This window comes from Protomyctophum parallelum (genome assembly GCF_964188405.1).
Source record: "Protomyctophum parallelum genome assembly, chromosome: 5".
NCBI lineage: Eukaryota > Metazoa > Chordata > Actinopteri > Myctophiformes > Myctophidae > Protomyctophum > Protomyctophum parallelum.
This window is the reverse complement of record NC_139702.1, coordinates 48,921,926-48,939,902: the sequence shown is the minus strand read 5'-3', so window position 1 is coordinate 48,939,902 and position 17,977 is coordinate 48,921,926. Positions and strand designations below refer to the sequence as shown.

The 17,977-nt window shown below is 43.0% G+C and overlaps 2 protein-coding genes across 3 annotated transcripts in view; one reads left to right on the top strand and one right to left on the bottom strand.

Moving 5' to 3' along the window:
• inpp4b (inositol polyphosphate-4-phosphatase type II B) overlaps positions 1 to 17,977 on the top strand; it is a 245,706-nt gene that overhangs the window by 27,969 nt on the left and 199,760 nt on the right. The window contains 1 exon segment of the mRNA XM_083765321.1: positions 10,470 to 10,588. Coding sequence (XP_083621447.1) covers positions 10,470 to 10,588 — 119 coding nt within the window.
• smarca5 (SNF2 related chromatin remodeling ATPase 5) overlaps positions 1 to 17,977 on the bottom strand; it is a 342,548-nt gene that overhangs the window by 285,980 nt on the left and 38,591 nt on the right. The gene's annotated exons all lie outside the window — the stretch shown is intronic.

The window sequence follows — 17,977 nt, the reverse complement described above, 5'->3', positions numbered from 1 at the left end:
CTCTCCCTTTCCACGGCTCCTGTCCTCATCTCTTCTCAGTCTCTGTCATTCCTTCATTTTCTCCATGGGACTGTGGCTCTCTTTATGTCTGTCCTGGAACTCTCAATGTGTCTCCAAGGGACTCCCGGCTCATCGTCCTTTCTCCCTCTGTCATCCTCTTTCTATTTCCTGTCCCTGCCCACCCTGGTGTCATAATGGATCTGACCTCAGCAGGTCAGCTGAAGTGTCACATCGCCTGTACGAGAAGCAATCTGCTGATGCATGGACGCACAGCCGGTCCCTTTTCAATCAGCACACGTCTGACTGTGCTTTAAATGTATATAAGTGAGGGCATATCCCTTGGGACGGAGACACACACACACACGCACGCACGCACGCACAACCATCCACCGCACAGTTGTGTGCAGTAAGTCATAATAGTGTCTGTATAATTTATGTGTATTTGTATTTGTGTTTGGGTCAGAGGAGGTGGAGAAGGGACACAAGTTCCAAGCATCTAGCAAAAATGTCCTGGCAATCCTTAGACAATGTGTTTGCTTCCCACACAACGTTCTGCTGCATATGCAAACGCCTTTGTTTTCTTTTAATACAAGTCCGAAAAGATCTGGTATTGGGATCTGAAAGAGAAAATGCCAGTGTAGCATCGGAATAGCCCCTCGGAGATAAAGCCAGCATCTGCTTTGCTGCCCTGCACTGCATTTTTCTCTCACTCAGGTCCCCTAATGATAACTGATAAGAGTTGGAGGCTAAGCATATTCTGCTCTTGGTGCTCCTGCTGCCGGTAGTCAACAATCTTTGCCGCCGTGCGTTTCTACCACGGTCAACACATTCTCTGAGTTTAGCTTTGGGTGTTTTTTGATGCTTGATTGTGCATTGCGGTTTACACTCTCGCTCTGACATTATGTGCACATCAGAGGTTCTCTTGATCTGAGAACACAGGCCACCAATATTCTTATCGCTATTGCCTCACTCACCGGTAATCACTAGATTATATTTTGAATGGCAGGGGCCTTGTACCCATGGGGGATAAGAGTTGCGACACCTGCACTTAAACAGAAACATGATTCCACCCCCACTTTGTCCTGAGGAGGTGGTCGCTTGGAATGTTGGGAGGCACCCATATACTATAGGCTGGCAGAATCTTCACTAAAACAGCCGGGACACACGTCTCAGACTCTTCTCCCTTCTGGCTCCAAAATGGAATGAGCTTCCCATTGCATTCAGAACCGCAGACTCACTCCCACCGTAGTCTGAAAACTCACCTCTTCAGACTCCACCTTAGCCATGCAGCAGCACTTGCCGTAGCCAGGGGCGGAGATATAGGCGAGGCAGGCGAGGCAGTCGCCTCAGGGCCCGGGAGGGTGGGGGGGCCCGGCCGGCCGCTCCGATGCGTGGTAGTAAACTGTATACTCTCTCTCTCACTCTCTCTCTCTGGCTCTCTCTCCCACAAACACGCTGTTAAGTTACCGCAACTAAGACTACATTTCCTGTCAATAATAAGCAGTGTAAAATGTAGTTCATTGGGAGTTAAAGGGAGACGCTTTATTGTGAAGGGCCCTTCACGGCGCAGGCAGGAAATAGAGGGTTTAAACTGGGCTGCTTGGCTGCACGTTAGAGTACTAGAGTAGATGGATTTGCTCCGGTATGTCCGCTGTGGCTGTATACAGTTGTTAGCCCTGCTCTGCAATCGCCTGATAAAGTGGAGTTTTTATTCTTTGAACAGTCATAAACAAGACATAAAATGACCACAGGCAAAAGAGGGCAAGATAGATGGAGTAAGGTGGAATACAAACACAACAGCAGCCGCTCCATCCACATGCATTGGAGGTGAGTGAAGTCGCATGAAAGGAATACCAAGACAACAACAGTAACCTAATCATAAAGATGGACGGACATGCCCACGTGAACTTTATCACTTGAATTAAAAACATTAAGAGACTATTTAATCATCTTTTCCGAATCCCGAAGCTGTCCCATTCATCACAGCCATGTACAGACGGCAGGCACAAGTGAGTAGCAGCCCTACACCCTCCAGTATTTGATTAGCTCCGTCAGGAATGACTGGTTATGGACATTTCAACATGTAACGTGATTTTCAATATGCAACCTGTGTATTCATTGCCGGTCTGCTGCAACTGAGCCACGTTTAGCCAGGGGTTTAGTCCGAAGTGGTATTTACGGTCCCGTTCGGCGTTCGGTGGCGCGCGCGGGGGGGGGGGGGGGGGGGGCCTCGGGGCCCGTGGGACCTTCCAACCGGGTTTATGATCCGGTCGGGGTTAACTTACGTCATGTTGTAGTCACTGGTTTGTAGTTATCAGACAGGAAACCCCAAACCGGAATCAGTATTATTCAAACTATCCCGTGATCAAGGACATCATCATTTTAGGGCCTACCCAATAAAGCGACTGGCGAGACTAAAAACGAATTAGGTGGACCAAAACAAACAAACAACCATGCCTAGACCCGATCACACATGCCGGGCGATTTAGAAACACAGACCAGGCTTTCCTCTGAGGTGGAAAGTCGACTCGATGTTAGCCTTGTTGACCTTGCAGGAGTATGCAAAGGCTAAACTTATGTAATTCAGATAGCATATACAGTTTGTACACATACTGTAGCATTCAATAGTGTATTCTTATAGTTTAATTGTACAGATATTCTACTGTTTAATATTTGAGGCACATACTGTATGACCTAATGTCTCCTTTCATTGTCAATGGCAAATATGAGACGTGAGGGGTCAAAAGCTGTATATAGGAAAAAAGAAGGGGGAAAAGGCATCAATTTATCTATCTACATCACCTTGAGTAAAAAAATGACAGAGGTCGCATGCACGCATCCGCCTGAGTGACCGCATACTGCTGGGCGAGTGCTGGCGCTTTGGCATGGAGGGTCAGATCAACATATGGAATGAATTCTGTACTGGCCATAATATGTGGAGTGTGTCTTGAGTGTACAGGGTTTGATGAGGTCAGATCAACCTATGGAATGTCAGAACAGCTCAGCTCCATATATGGAGATCTAAGGGTTGTAGCGGGGGCAGTGTATTGAGTGTACAGGGTTTGATGAGGTCATGCCATATATGGAGTGTGTCTTGAGTATATAGGGGTTGATGAGGTCTGATCAACATATGGAATGTCAGAACAGGTCAGGTCCATACAGTATGTGGAGATCTAAGGGTGGCAGCGGGGGAAGTGTCCAGTGAGTGTACAGGGTTTGATGAGGGCCCAGGTAGGGCCGGGCCTTAATTTTTGGGCCTGTTGATAACTCTAGTTTTCACCGGCTGCTGGGCGCGGCTGCACTAATGACTTTGGGGTGGGCCCCTCTAGAGTTTAAATGGACAGGTATCAGTCAAAAGGGAGACATCGAAGAGGAAGGATGGATGGGTATGGGGAAGGATCAACATATGGAATGTCAGAACAGGTCAGCTCCATATGAAGATCTAAGGGTTTGAGGTTTGAGTCAGATGTAGAGTGTTGGCTGGCTCCATATATGCAGATCTAGGTGATGATCCAGTCTTCACCATGTATGGTTTGATAAGGTCAGTGTCGTGATCTTCATATATGGTGACAGCCATATATGAGACGTGATGTGTCACGAGGCGTGATGGACTGACAACCATATGACGTTATTTCCTTTTATTTCCTGACGTAACTGGGACTCGACTCACATGTCCGTGTCGGTTATCGACTCTGGGAGCAATTTCAAAAAAGCTAAAAGAAATAAACACAGAAAAGGCAGGATAAATGAAAAAAGCCTGGCAAAGGGAAAATAAAACACATTTGGCAGTAGATGAGTTAACTCACTTTAATTACTAGTTTCGGGTCTATTTCCACATCCTGGTAAAACCGTAAGTGAACACTTCACTTCCACTACCATATCAATCTAATCAAATCTAAACATAACCAAAGGTTTCAACAGCCTTCACTAGGCTTCACTATTCCTTTGAATAAGAAGTCATACTTTTTGACTTTTTGGACAATTTCAGGACGTCTCATGACTGGACTTACCATGGAAAATTGGTTGAATTAGTAAATGTGATTTAGACCAATGCAGTCAGATGTCTATTTCAGTGCTGATATCACGTGCTTTGAAGGGAAGAGATTCAATTATTTCATCCTTTCTTATTTTGCTTACTATCCTCAGTACTACTATCATTCTACTGTATATGTAGGCTATATGTTACAGTACAAGTGAGTGAAAAAATTGAATGGGGGGCAACCGTTCTTCCCGCGCAGGAGGCTGTGGCCGGGTCAGGACCGGATGATCCAGATCCCTTTGAGGCTCCGGATCATCCCTCTGCTATTGGGAAGAAAACACCTAACTCCAAAATGTTCATTTTTCAGGAAATGAGGAAAAACCTTAATGAGCAATACGGCCTCATCTTTGGTATTGTGACTTTATATATTGTGAATTACTTGCATGAGATGGAGAGAGGTGGTGGAGTTAGCTGCTTTAGCAGACAGTTTGAGGGTCCAATAGAGTTGAGAGCTTTTGTCCGAAGCACTTTTAATACTTTTCATTGGTTCAATATTTTAACCAACACACAGGCATAACTAGGGTATAGACCCTGACGAAGACCTTTTTGTCGAAACGTAGGTCTTGTTTTATTTGCCTTGCTCATCAATCAATAAATCATATGAACCTTTTTCACCAAAAAGGTGAAAGCAGTGCTTAATTTCAGCTGGAGCTTGGCGGAGCTCAGCTCCAGTACCTGTCACTTGAGCTCTCTAAAAAATATGAAATGTTGAAATATTGAAATGTGTGCCAGTTTTGAGAGGAAATAGGTGGCTATGGAACCCCGGCGTCGTGAGGCTTGACGCCTCACTTTTGACGGTGCCGGGTGCGTAAATAAAAACAACTCGTCTCGACTTTTGCAATTCGCATCTGTTGTCGTTCGTTGCATATGGAATAATGGAACTTTCATACTTGTATGGAGCAATAAATTAACTGCTTCTTGGAGTTTATAGCCTTGGGGACAGCATGCGTTTTGTTTTCAAAACAAAATGGTGAGTTCTTATGAACAGAACTGCACTGCATTGCCAAATCTCGCAAAGATTTTACAGGCTTTACAACATATGGCTCGATCAGAATCGAATATCATAACGCTTGCTTTGGTGGGCCCGAAATAACTGAACTGCAAATACCTACTGTTGTGTGTTGTGAGCCGGCGGGCCCCTGTGTAAACTGCTGCTGCAAATGTTATTGATTGACTGATTGGAAAATTTATTCAGTTTGTAGAATGGGTACAGTTCAAACGAAAGTAGCCTACTCAGGCCAATACAAAATCTGACTGCTACGAGTATAAAACCAGAAAAATAAAAAGACTTGTTACTTCAGGGTCCTCCATTTTCAATTCATCAGACCATTTGAAGACGTATAAAAACATGTGCCTACTCTATTGTGTTCTGATGGGTGGGCTGGCCGTTGGTTGTTAAAAAAAGGAAAAAAAAAAAAAAAAATATTGTGTGCACGCATCCGAGGTCCCGAGCTCCGGCACCTAATCATTTATAAATTAAGCACTGGGTGAAAGTGCCTTGGATTCCTTTTTTCTTTTCAAGTCTGCAATTTACACCTTTGGAATCAAGCAGTACAACTTGAAGGAAAGATACCTTTTTTGTCTATAAAGGGTGTTCAATAGCATTTGATTTATGAAAAACAAAAAATCTAAAACCTCAAAAATTAGGAATTAGGTGGTTTCTCCCCGTCAGCAACGATATGAGGCCGAGCTTTGCCATATGCTATTTAATTGTCCTAAACAACAATCTGCGTTTCAGTGTCTATCAATAGCAGTCTTTATGGGCCTTCATAGTGCTGCCACACTATCTAAAGAGCCGTGCACGTTCTCGGCTGCGCACAGCAGCTGCGCACAGTTTTTAGACAGCTGGTGGATGGTGGATGGAAAAGAAGCTCCACTTCCGCAGACGACTTGTGCGACGGCCGGATTCCCGGAAGCGCTCTCCTCCGCGTCAATCGTCCGCGGAGGTGGAGCTTAATTCCCATCCACCAGCTGTCGAAAAACCAGCTGCGCACACGCTGCACAGCTTCTTCTGTCCGTGGCGCAAAACCGTTTTGTGCTTAGGTGATATAGAGGGTATGTGCGTGACATCATCGTACCTGGAAGTTATACGGCAACGCCCACTGAGTGGCAAAAAACTACTTTCTGGCCTTGACAGACCATTCATCCAAACAGAAAAGTCCTGTCTGATTGCATTAAACTCATCAACATTGCAGCTGTACGAAAAGCTTGAATTATCCTCTTTCTATCTGCAAAGTTTTTGTTTCATAAAATTCCACCATAGAAACGTTATGAGCTACTTTCTGTCAAGAAATGCACTTCAAACACCATAGGTACATTCTTTCATATGGTGTGGGAGTGTCCGAGTGTCCTCACAAGGCTCACATTTTGGAATTTGGTTGCTACTAACCTTTCGACTATTCTACAAGTTAACATCACACCCTCCCCATCTCTATTCTTATTAAATGATGTATCCCAGTTGCCATTAAATAACACCCGTATTCGTGTCTTCTTTGCTGGCGTAACGGCCGCAAAGAAGATGGTTGCTTCGCACTGGAAACCGCCTCATACATTATCATTTCGCCAATGGGCTTTGACCTTTCTAGATATCATTTATCTAGAGATGTCTACAGCAAGATTGCATGGTGCAAAAGAGGAAAACATTGAGATTTGGTCTGGTATTGCAGATTTGGTTAAGGGCATGGTTTAATCATTATTATTATTATTATCATTATTTATTAATTTTTTGTTTCCATTGCACAGTAGTAGGAGTAATGACATTTTGTGGCATCTTTGGTCTCGGGGAGGAGGGGTGGGTGGGATTGTTTGTTTTTGTGTTCCTTGCTTTTGCTGTTATGTGTTGTTTTGTTTTCTTTAAGTCATTCATGTTGTTAACGTGTCTTATTGTGATTTTTGTCTTAAAATAAAAAACATTTGATAACAAAAAAAAAGAAATGCCCTGCATTGTGTCAGAGTTTGGAAGTGCTTGTTTTCAATAACACAACATTTTGCTGCCTCCTGCATTATGTGACATTTAGAAACGGGTGGTACGCTACGCAGGTCGGTTGAGTGATTTCCAACGAGCGCTTCCAAACTCCAACACTCCATGCTGCTCAATGTTTTGCCACTCAGTCTAGATGAGGGGGGCGTGTCCTGATGGGAAATCAAAAATGGCATATTTCCTTTGTTGTTTTCTTTTGCTTCGACTTCCCTGACAAGATAAGTGTGATGAATGCTGATTAAATCACAACTTGGTGTTTGTGTTGGCAAACAAGGCTCCAAGGTTAGGACATTCACCTTGATGATTCTAATGCTGCCATAAAACGCCTCATTCTGTCTGGGCTCTTACAACAGCTGAATGAGAAGGCTGTATCCGGGCGCTGGAGGTGTGTTCTCTAGTCCTCCGCATCATCAGTGCCCATAAACTAGGTGGGGTTGGCAAAAGGGCCTTTCTATGTGTAGTTTGCATGTTCTCCCCATGTCCCCTAGGCTAGGTATACCCTCACAAAAATCATGCAGTAATCCTGGTCTCTAAAACTGCCTGAAGGAGGGGAAAGGAACTTGTTCTGAATAGAATCTCACATAAAAAGAAGAACTTCTGTCTCTACTGAGTAATGTAAAGTGAGCCTCTCTTTTTGAGCAGAATGATGTGTGAAAGTGACCAGGTGTCGTGGACTTATCAAGTGTTGTTTCCATCCCAGGAGTCTGCTCACTAGATAAAATGCACCTCTTGGATGCCATCCAGGAATGTTGTGCACATTTCTCATTACTGCGCTTGGGGGGGCGTACAGTACAAATGTTCATTAATACATAAATAGCAAGCCATATATGGAGGGCCTTGCACAGACTGGGTGATTTTATTATTTATTTTCATTGCCCTTTTCTTCCCAAAACACACTGTAGTGTATTTGAACCAAAAGTGATAATGGAAAGTACAGTTTTTCAGTTCAACTCTGTGAAACAGTTTGCCTGGAGCAGTGAAGAAGACAGCCTCCACGCGGCCTCCCCCACAAGTAGCTAAAGACTAGTTGAAAGGTTGCATGCCCTTTAACCCTGCAGGCTTTTGGGCAACATTTTATATTTTATATTAAAACAAATTCTGTTCTTTTTTCACCTAAACATCATCATTGATGTTCCTTGTTTAGTCTTACAATGCCATTGGTATTTGCATATAAATATCCCCCACAAAGGCAGCAATTCACAGCAATTTTTTAATTTCTTTACACTGAAAAAATTATATTACAGGCATAATATATTTATTTGTGATCATTAGAATATCTAGAACATTTATTATTGTGAAAGATATCCCCCAAATGTAAATTATTAATTTATTATTGTTATTATTAATACATATTTTAACATATTTTCCTCTGCAAAGTACTATAGTAGTACAAAGTAGTAGTAAGGTTGAGATATCTTTTTTGCAATTAGAAATATATCCGGGGCTTAGGGGGAATACCACTCATTTTCAACATTGAACTATGTCATTAATATGCGAGCAGAGTGGCATTCCAAAGCACTGCCATTCCGACTATGTGGCCTCGGCGTGCGTTTAGGGTTAGGTTAGGGTTAGAGACAGGGTCAGTATTGAGCGTGTCGGAATGGCGGTAAACCCATTAATATACCTTAGAGTTGAACTGGAGGTCTAGAATTTGGGGTCGTGGGTTGAGAACCCCCTAGCTGTAGGGGGCGCTCCGCCACCTCAAATGCACATTACAATATACAATACATCTCTATTATTTTTCCATTTCATTTTCATTTTCAAGTCAACTAGGCTTCTTCCTCGTCATAGTTACTTCTATTTCAAGTACGATTCCAAAATAAAACATGGCTTGAATGATCACATTGCAAGTACAAACAAAAAAACACTTATTTTGAAATGTTGTGACTGGGAGGACTATGGGGGCGGCTGGCTATTTAGAGCAGGGGCTAATTAATTTTGGCTTACATATAGGAGTCAGTCGGGTTAGTGGGCCGTCCCAGTGTCCTGCGCAATTGGGGACATCTGGTCACCCTACGCGGACCCCCATCTGAAAATGTATATTGTGCGCTAAAACCAGCACAGCAGCTATACAGTCTCTAGAGTTAAAACACAGACACGCAGGACTGAAAACATTACCATGCAGATCTGAAAACACAATCTTCCCAGTGTCTACAGACTGGTGGAGACAATACAAAAACTTGTATTATTTATGGAAGAATAAAAAATAATAGAATGATTGGCAAAAGATTTGTGAATATCATGAAAAGTATGAATATAATTTAAATGTACTGTGCATCAATAAATGAATCAAAATTCGGTCTGTCAGAATTTGTGAAAAAGAAGGGATGATGCGTCATGAGTAAAAGTGTACTATAGACTGTAATAAAACGTAATTCTATTGCAGTGAGTTATAGTAAATCCAATTTTCATACATTACAATTTCTTTTTTTTTTTCTGTTTTTTTTTTAGATCAATACCATAATTTAAAACTTCCGATTTTTTTGTGGCAATTAATACTATATACTACAGTTTAAAAATAATAATAATTCAGACTTTTGTGAGGGGCACTAATGTTTTAAACTTTAAGTCTAACTCATGTTGATTAGGTGATGTAATGGTGATGTAAAACAAACAAACATTAAACACCATTAACAATAAAGAGACAATATGACATAAATGACACATTATGATGCAATTTTTCCTTCATTGTCAATGGCGTTTACAAAACAAACATTAACCCTGTGTAGTGTATAGGAGAGGCTAGCGCCCCTCAAAAATGCAGCTCTGACCGGGTCAGTGAGCACTGTGATGAGGGTTGGGCCATCCCTGGCCAGGAAGTGTTGGTTTCCTATGAGGGAATTGTGGGAAGCAGAGTTTTTCCTGTCCTTGACGGCTGATGAGAAGCAAATGACTGCAGGCTTCTTTCACTGTAGGAAATGAAAGACCGAACTGACACTGGTGGGAATTATTTGAGCCAGACAGCCATTATAATCTGGGGCGTTATAATTTTTTATTAGGCCTATTCTTTTTATTTGGTTCCTATCACAAAGCCTCGTCTTCATCTTGCGTGCGAGGTGGAGGATTTCTTTACCCATGTGGGCTGGTCTTCCGTTTCGGACATACGATTTGTAACCCACGTTAAAGAAAACTGTTTCTGGTGTCACAGCAAATTACTTCCTGTCTTAGAAGGGGTCATTTCCTGTTTGGAGTGGCCAATATCTCATCTCTCGATCCACTTTCACCTCTAATCCACGTGACACGTGGATTATGGAGGAGGTGCCAGGGACTGTCCTTCCTCTTTCTCTCATCCCACTCTGAGTCCTAAAATGGAAGCTGAGTCTTGTTTTGACACTCTAGTGTTTTAGGCATGTTTGCCAAACATTGCCAAAGCAAGTGTCAAAAACAACCAAAAAGCTAAGAAATGTAAAATGACAATTTCTCTCTCTCTCTCTCTCTCTCTCTCTCCAGCGTGCAGTGATTTGGTGTCCTCCATCAGAGACAGGAAGCCCAGCGCTGTGGTCCAGGTGGCTGTGTTAGACCCCTGCCAGCACCACGTCATCGCCCACGCCTGTACAGAAGTAGTGGAAGTAAGAGCGCACTCACGCACGCACGCATGCACACAGTCTCTCTCTCTCTCTGTAGTCTGTACCCATGCAGTTTGAAGTTTTGCTGTCTCTCTGGGTCAGTGAACTGTGGTTGAAAATAAATCTGATCTTCATCGCTCTTTCCTTCCTGTCACCCCCCCCGTCCCCCTCTCAGTCGTCCTCTTTTATTTAGGCCAGTGACTACGTGATGTTCTGTGTGTGTGTGTGTGTGTGTGTGTGTGTGTGCGTGTGTGCGTGTCAGAGTTCTTATTCTTGGTGATTTGAACCACTTAGCGTAAGCTCTATACTTTGTCTTGTAAGTAACATCAACAGTTTCGTAACATCCTGGCACATTGTGAGCTTGTAGAGCTCACAATGTGTCAGGATGCAATGTGATAAAGTAATGCGCTACAAGGACGCTTTTTTATCACAACAAGGTTGATTTTTCACTGCAAATGAAGGCACCAACCTGTATGAATGGGGCATCAACTACACAGTGTGAATATATTCACAGTCACATTTCTTGTCTTTTTTTCGTCACCCCCCTTGATATGGTGTTTACAAATGTTTTTTTTCTTCTCTCTGATGGTGTGGCTATGCTAAAATGTCCTGTCTGACCATAAAGCCATGATCTTTCAGACCATGCACCCTTGTCCTGTACCCCCAATATGTATATTGGTTTGCAGATGTACAAGCTCTCTTTGTTTCCACCAGGCCTTCAAAGCTACTCCTTCCAATGTTTCCGTTCAGTCTCATCACCCTGTTGATGAATTAGTTTTAGTTTAATTATTGACTCCACTGCACCTTTTTAAATTAAGCTTGTCAAACACAATGCCCTGCATTGGCTAAATTACTATACCAGGGAAATTAAAAGACGCAGGAGAATTAGACGCAGGAAATTAAATGCAGGAGAATGGAAATGGAAAAAAGATAACACATGGTCATACTATGACACTCGTACATGATGTCTGCTTATTACAGTGCTGTCAGAAACACCCAGGGGGTCTTTTTCAGGCCATTAACTCAATGATCAGCCTTTTCAGCCATTTGAGGCATCATCTGAAAGGGGGAAAGAGTTTCTCCTTCATTTTCTTTCTTTGATGACCCTGGAAGAAACAATATAACATATGAAATCCTTTTCCTACATATTGGATATTATATCCCCCTCTAGATACAGTAGCTGAAGGAGTTATTTCAGACTATTGGTCCAAATATAAAATGTAAACGTATCTCCAGCCTTAACATTACACTCGTTCAACCTGTACTGAAAATTGTCATATAATTGGTCCTCACTAATGTTCATGATAAAATACCACAATATTTGTCTACTCGGTTTGTGTCTCATATAGGAGGGCTCTGGGCAGTTCAAACAGGAAACAGGAAACACTTGCCTAAAAAAGTTGACTTTACAAAGAGACCTCACATCCCCGATCATCTTAATATATTGTTTTACGCTCCAAAAAACGTTCATATTTTGCGGGAGAGACGGATGAGGAGCAGAAATGAAGCGCCAGCATATCGATCCATTCATCACCGCGGAGAGCGCCTTGGATTAGGAGATACGAGACATTCTTTCCGCCGCGCTAACATGGGAGTCAATGACAAGCTAATAGTTGCACTGAGCGTTAGCATACGGCAAGCGAAAAGCGAAATGCCAAAAAAAAAAAAGGAAAAATTCTGAATATTCTTATCTCGCCCTGCGTCGCTGGGACGTCGCTAGGACGTCCTCACACGTCAATAGTACTAATATTTCGGGGTCCTTATGACGTTCTCAGACGTCCTATGTACAGAATCTGTTAAGCAATGGTGACTGCTCAATTTGAATCCTTCTCAATGTTACTGTAGCTCTGTTTTTTATCATACTATTTAATCAACTGCCTGGAAAAATTGGTTTTGCTCCTAGCTCACTGATAGTGATAGAAGCTTTTCTGAGGAGAGTCATCCACCTCTTTGGCCCACTTGGCCTCTAGACGATCGACGAGGTATCACTTTTCTGTCCCTTATTTTTGATGGGTGTTAGCCTCCTATGGTCAGTTGTGTGTGTGTGTGTGTGTGTGTGTGTGTGTGTGTGTGTGTGTGTGTGTGTGTGTGTGTGTGTGTGTGTGTGTGTGTGTGTGTGTGTGTGTGTGTGTGTGTGTGTGTGTGTGTGTGTGTGTGTGTGTGTGTGTGTGTGTGTACCACGGAATATGATGATTTGATTGGCTGAGCACGGAATGTGATGTATGATGATAAGAGTTCCCATCACTTCACACAAGTAAAATAAAAAACATAAAAAACGAAATATAGGCCTATCCATTTTCATTGTTATGCTCATGACACTAAGCTCTCCACTTAAACTCTGTGGTGTAGGTAAAATGATCAGTCTTTTATATATGGTATATCAGGGGTGGGAAACTATGATGGAGAGGGCCACTATATTTCCAAACTCATTCCAGGGGACCTCATTGCATACTGTTGGTGTCAGGCAGAAACCTAGCCTCTTACACACATTTCCATAGTTTAACCTTTTAGTAAATTAATGTCCTACTTCGTCATTCTAGTATGTCAAACAAAAGTTGCAAAAATAGCTGATCTATAAGCTCAAAACGTGTCGCAATGCCAAGTTTTGAGCTTGTAGACTGGCTAATTATATATAGTAAAGCACTTTATTACCAGCTTGTTTTTCGAAATGCGTTCTCAAGTTATGTGCATTTCAGACGTACAGACATACAGAGAATTGGTGCGTTTATAGTTAGATTATTACAATGTGCCACTGAAGGAGTGTGTGTGTGTGTGTGTGTGTGTGTGTGTGTGTGTGTGTGTGTGTGTGCGTATGGAAGTCACTCTGTGTGACCTTTGACACCTGTCTTTCATTACCCCCGGAGTGAGAGTGCCGTTGCTAGGACATCAACTGCACAAGTGTTTTTGGAGCAGCAACAGCTGCCCTGTCTCTGGAACTTACAGCACTCGCGCGCATGCACGCAGACACGCACACACGCACTCATCTGTTTCCCTCTCCGTTTCCCTCTCTTTCCCTTCGCTCTCATTCCTCTCCTGTGAGGGATCCTACATACGGCGTCTCCTTTTCCTGTTAATTCAATCTAGCTGATTTCGCACAAACCATCTACAAGACTGCATCTCGTCTCATTCCCTCTGCAGTCGTGACAAGGGATCAAGCGCGACGTGTGTGTGTGTGTGTGTGTGTGTGTGTGTGTGTGTGTGTGTGTGTGTGTGTGTGTGTGTGTGTGTGTGTGTGTGTGTGTGTGTGTGTGTGTGTGTGTGTGTGTGTGTGTGTGTGTGTGTGTGGAATCGCGTGTGCATGCGTGTGTGCACGAAACACAGGATGTGGTGGGGTACTGTATGCTGGCTAAGACAGCGCTCAGTACCAGATCCAGTCATGACTCCACGGCTGAGTACTGCACAGTGTTTTTGGAGTAGGATCTAAGAGGGGATATGGACTGCTTTCGGCTTCACAAGAACAGGGTATGTATTGTACGCAGCTTAAGCAGGGAAGTATACTGCACTGTAGGCCGTTTCATAGAAGAGTTGTTTACCATGCCATGTGTTACGTTACTTTGCTAGCTTGTGTAGTTCAACACTTGTTTGGTTATTCTTAAGACTGGGCATCTGTTTGGTGCCGTTTGCTAGGATGAAGTTGAAAAGCGATTTAAAATGAATAAGGGAATGGCGTCCCCTTGCAATTTTATTTCTATAACGACAATGGGCAATCTGTTGTCTCTAGTGCTTTCTTTACTGTGACAGCTGAGAGGGAGTTAAGGAAACACACACGCAGGATTTGATCCAAGGCCAACAAGGGCACATGTGGTTAGAAGACCGGCGGAATCGCAAAGCTCGCCATTATTTGTCAGCCCGTGGCAAACAGCAGATGTTTTTGTGTTGTGTCACGGGTCACGGCTGGTTATTTAGATGTCATGTCAACAATATTGAACTTGCTTCTGAACAATATCCCTTTCACTTGCATTCTAACGATAAAGGAGACAGGAGATACTGTAAAATGAATAATAAGATAAATTATTACATTTATTTTCATGTCTGGCTGTCATTCTCAGCCGATATCCCTTACGGGATTATTCAGACACAATTTAAAGAACAAAGTATTTCCTGTGCCAACATGCTGACACCAAAATAATAAACAAAACAAATAAATATCACACTGTATACATGATTCTGATCAAGAATAAAGAGTATTCTTATGACTTATGAGTATTCACTATTGAGTTGCATGTACAAGGTACACAGAATACTTTTTTATACTTAGACAAGGTGATAAAGATATAAAATACAAAGAACTCAAAGCTTAGGAGTAATGAACGTACTGTAAGTGTAAACACTGAAGCTGTTTATATTGTTTATTTCTTTCACGTTCACACGTGGTTGGTTATTACTCTCTGGTGTAGCAGTACTGTAGCTGTTAGGTTGGTTATTACTCTCTGGTGTAGCAGTACTGTAGTTTGTTATTACTCTCTGGTGTAGCAGTACTGTAGCTGTTAATGGTTAGAGATTTTACTGGACACTGTGAAATGTGTCACACGTTACCTTCATTATACAAGCTGGGTGTTCTGCTAAAGAGGAATAGTGACATGAGAGTGAATAAACACTAGAGTTGCTTGGTCTGTAAAAGCTTCGACTTGTCTGATTTCTCTCTGAAGTCTCTTGGAGTGTGCCGTTGCCATGTTTTCCATGGAACCATTCTGTGGTCGTACTATGTGGTTCATGGAAATAGTAAAATAAAGTGAGGACTGTGGATGGCGTTAAAAGTAGTGCTACAAAAGCATGGGTTTTCTGCATCAAATGGAGTGTGAGAGTACTAGTAAAACAGAATGAGGTGTCTGTGCTGTGTGGTGCAGGGGAAAAAGTCAAATAAAATGGAATCAAGTGACAATGTTTAGTAAAAAAGGGAGCAGGAGGTCTGCATCTAATTAAACCTTGGTATGGCACATTTAAACAAAATAGGATTTCTGTGTTAAATGAAAGTTTTATTGTCTGCTTGTGTGACTTTGTGTTGTACAGAATACAGTAAAACGTAATGGGGAGATTTTCATGGTTTTGCTGAGTCGGTGAGCTGGCGCCATCATTCGCTTCAAATGTTACAAGATTAAGATAATGGTTCTACCGTCCGTCTTCAATGTGGTTTACCCAGTTTGAATTAGTTTCATTTGTTTAGTTGGTAAAATAATCCAGTTGAGAAAGGTTCAGACTCATACACTCGAGGTTGTACTGTACTAACCTACTAAAACAAAGCCAAAGTCAAGAGAGTGCTTGCTGTATCACATTTAATGTCATCTCATCCTGTCTCATCCCACCTAATCTGAAGTTATTTCTAATCTAATCACATCTCATTCCAGATCTGATCTCAATTTATGTGCTCTCATCTGGTGGTTTTACTGTTCCTCGTGGTACTACCGTATATAGGGACTGTGTCAGTGTTGGCATGTTCCCAAGTAACACTGAAAGAGAATAGGGGGGCTGGGGAGGCCAGTTCTAGGGGATCCCCCTCCATTATGTGATTTAGTCATGTCTGGCAGTGTTTGGTATAGCAGCATGCTCATCAGCAGCTGTTCATTCACCCCTCCGGCTACACACACGTTTGTGTGTGTGTGCGTGCGCACACGCTGTGGACATTACCCTGTGTGGCTGAAGATGTGTGAACCTCTGATGGACTGGCTGTCACTTGTCCTTTTCCTGTTTGTCCCAGAAGCCTGCTCCCTGCCTCCCAACAGCTGGTCTCTGGCACTCACACCCACACTTGCACGCACGCACGCAAGCACACACGCATAATACAGTAGATGGCCGCCGCTACGATACACACAGCTATATACATACCAACTGACCATGCTGGCTAGCCGGATGGTTGGCTTAGACCAGTTGTTGGCTTACTATGGATAGCCATGTGTCTGATTAGTTGGCTTCAGGCGTAAGCTGCCTGGCTAGGTGGCATACTGGCTGACTAACTGGCTGTTAGCCTGACTGGCTTGCGGGTGCTGTTACATATGCCAGGGCCTTATCTCAGCTCCACACATGACTTAAGAGTGTTAACCCATTAAGACCGTGAAAGAACCTGTGTCATTTTAGATTTTACCCACTTGGTTATTCAGAAATAGCAGATATACAAGCTCATGGTTCATCACTTCGTGAGCTGTTAGCTCTGCCATTAAAAATAAATTGGGTATATATTGTATTGTGTTTAAACTCAAATCTTTGCTTTTGGGGGTCTCTGGAACACAATATTTTGAGATGTGGTGAGATCATTTTGGGGGTCCTTGACATAAAAAAAGTTTGAAAACATCAAACGTTTTTCAGAAAACTGTTAGGATTTCTAAGGCACTTGTAGAATCTGCCTCAAGGTCTTAATGCGTTAACTGGAAGGATGTTTGTCAGCCAACAGCTCAGAACATCCAAGTCTTACCCTCAAGCATATCAGAGTGACTTTAGTTGTTTTGCGACTGTAGGTCGCAGATTACTATGAAAACCAGCAAAACCTGTCCGTCCGTCCGTCAGTCAGTCGGTCACACCACCATACTGTATATGGTCACGCTTTATGACATGTCACGCCGCCATAAATGGCCGTGTCTATATATGAAGATCACGACAGACCTCATCAAACCCTGGATAGCCATACATGGAGAAGACTAGCTCTATCGCCTAGATCTATTCTGCATATATGGAGCCGGCCAGCAACTCTACATCTGACGTCAAATCTCAAACCCTTAGATCTCCATATATGGAGCTGACTTGTTCTGACATTCCATATGTTGATCCTTCCCCACCCGTCCTTCCTCTTCGATGTCTTCCTTTTGACTGATTCATTCAAACTAGCTCTAGACGGGCCTGCCCCAACGTTATAAGTGCAGCCGCGCCCGGCAGCCGGCAAAAACTTCAGTTCTCAACAGGCCCGAAAATGAAGGCCTGGCCATATCTGGAGCCTCATCAAACCCTGTACACTCAAGACACTGCCCCCGCTGCCACCCTTAGATCTCCATATATGGAGCAGACCTGTTCTGACATTTCATATGTTGATCTGACCTCATCAAACCCTGTACACTCAAGACACGCTCCATATATGGCCAGACCTCATTAAACCCTGTACACTCAGGACACACACATATGGCCAGTACAGAATTCATTCCATTGAGGTACATGCGTGTTGGGATATCACAACAACATGGTACAGGGTCACCATGGCTCCAGTCAGGGGTTCTCAACGTCTTTGGCCGGGGACCCCCGGAAATGCTTTGGCAATGTCTCGGGACCCCCGCCCCCTCCCCCCAATATAAATCGACTGCTACAATAGCCTTAATAATAGAGACGATACACCATAAATAATACTGAAACCAGATATAATCATTAGGGAAGGTGTATGCATGTATACTGTGTACTATATGTAAACTCTTC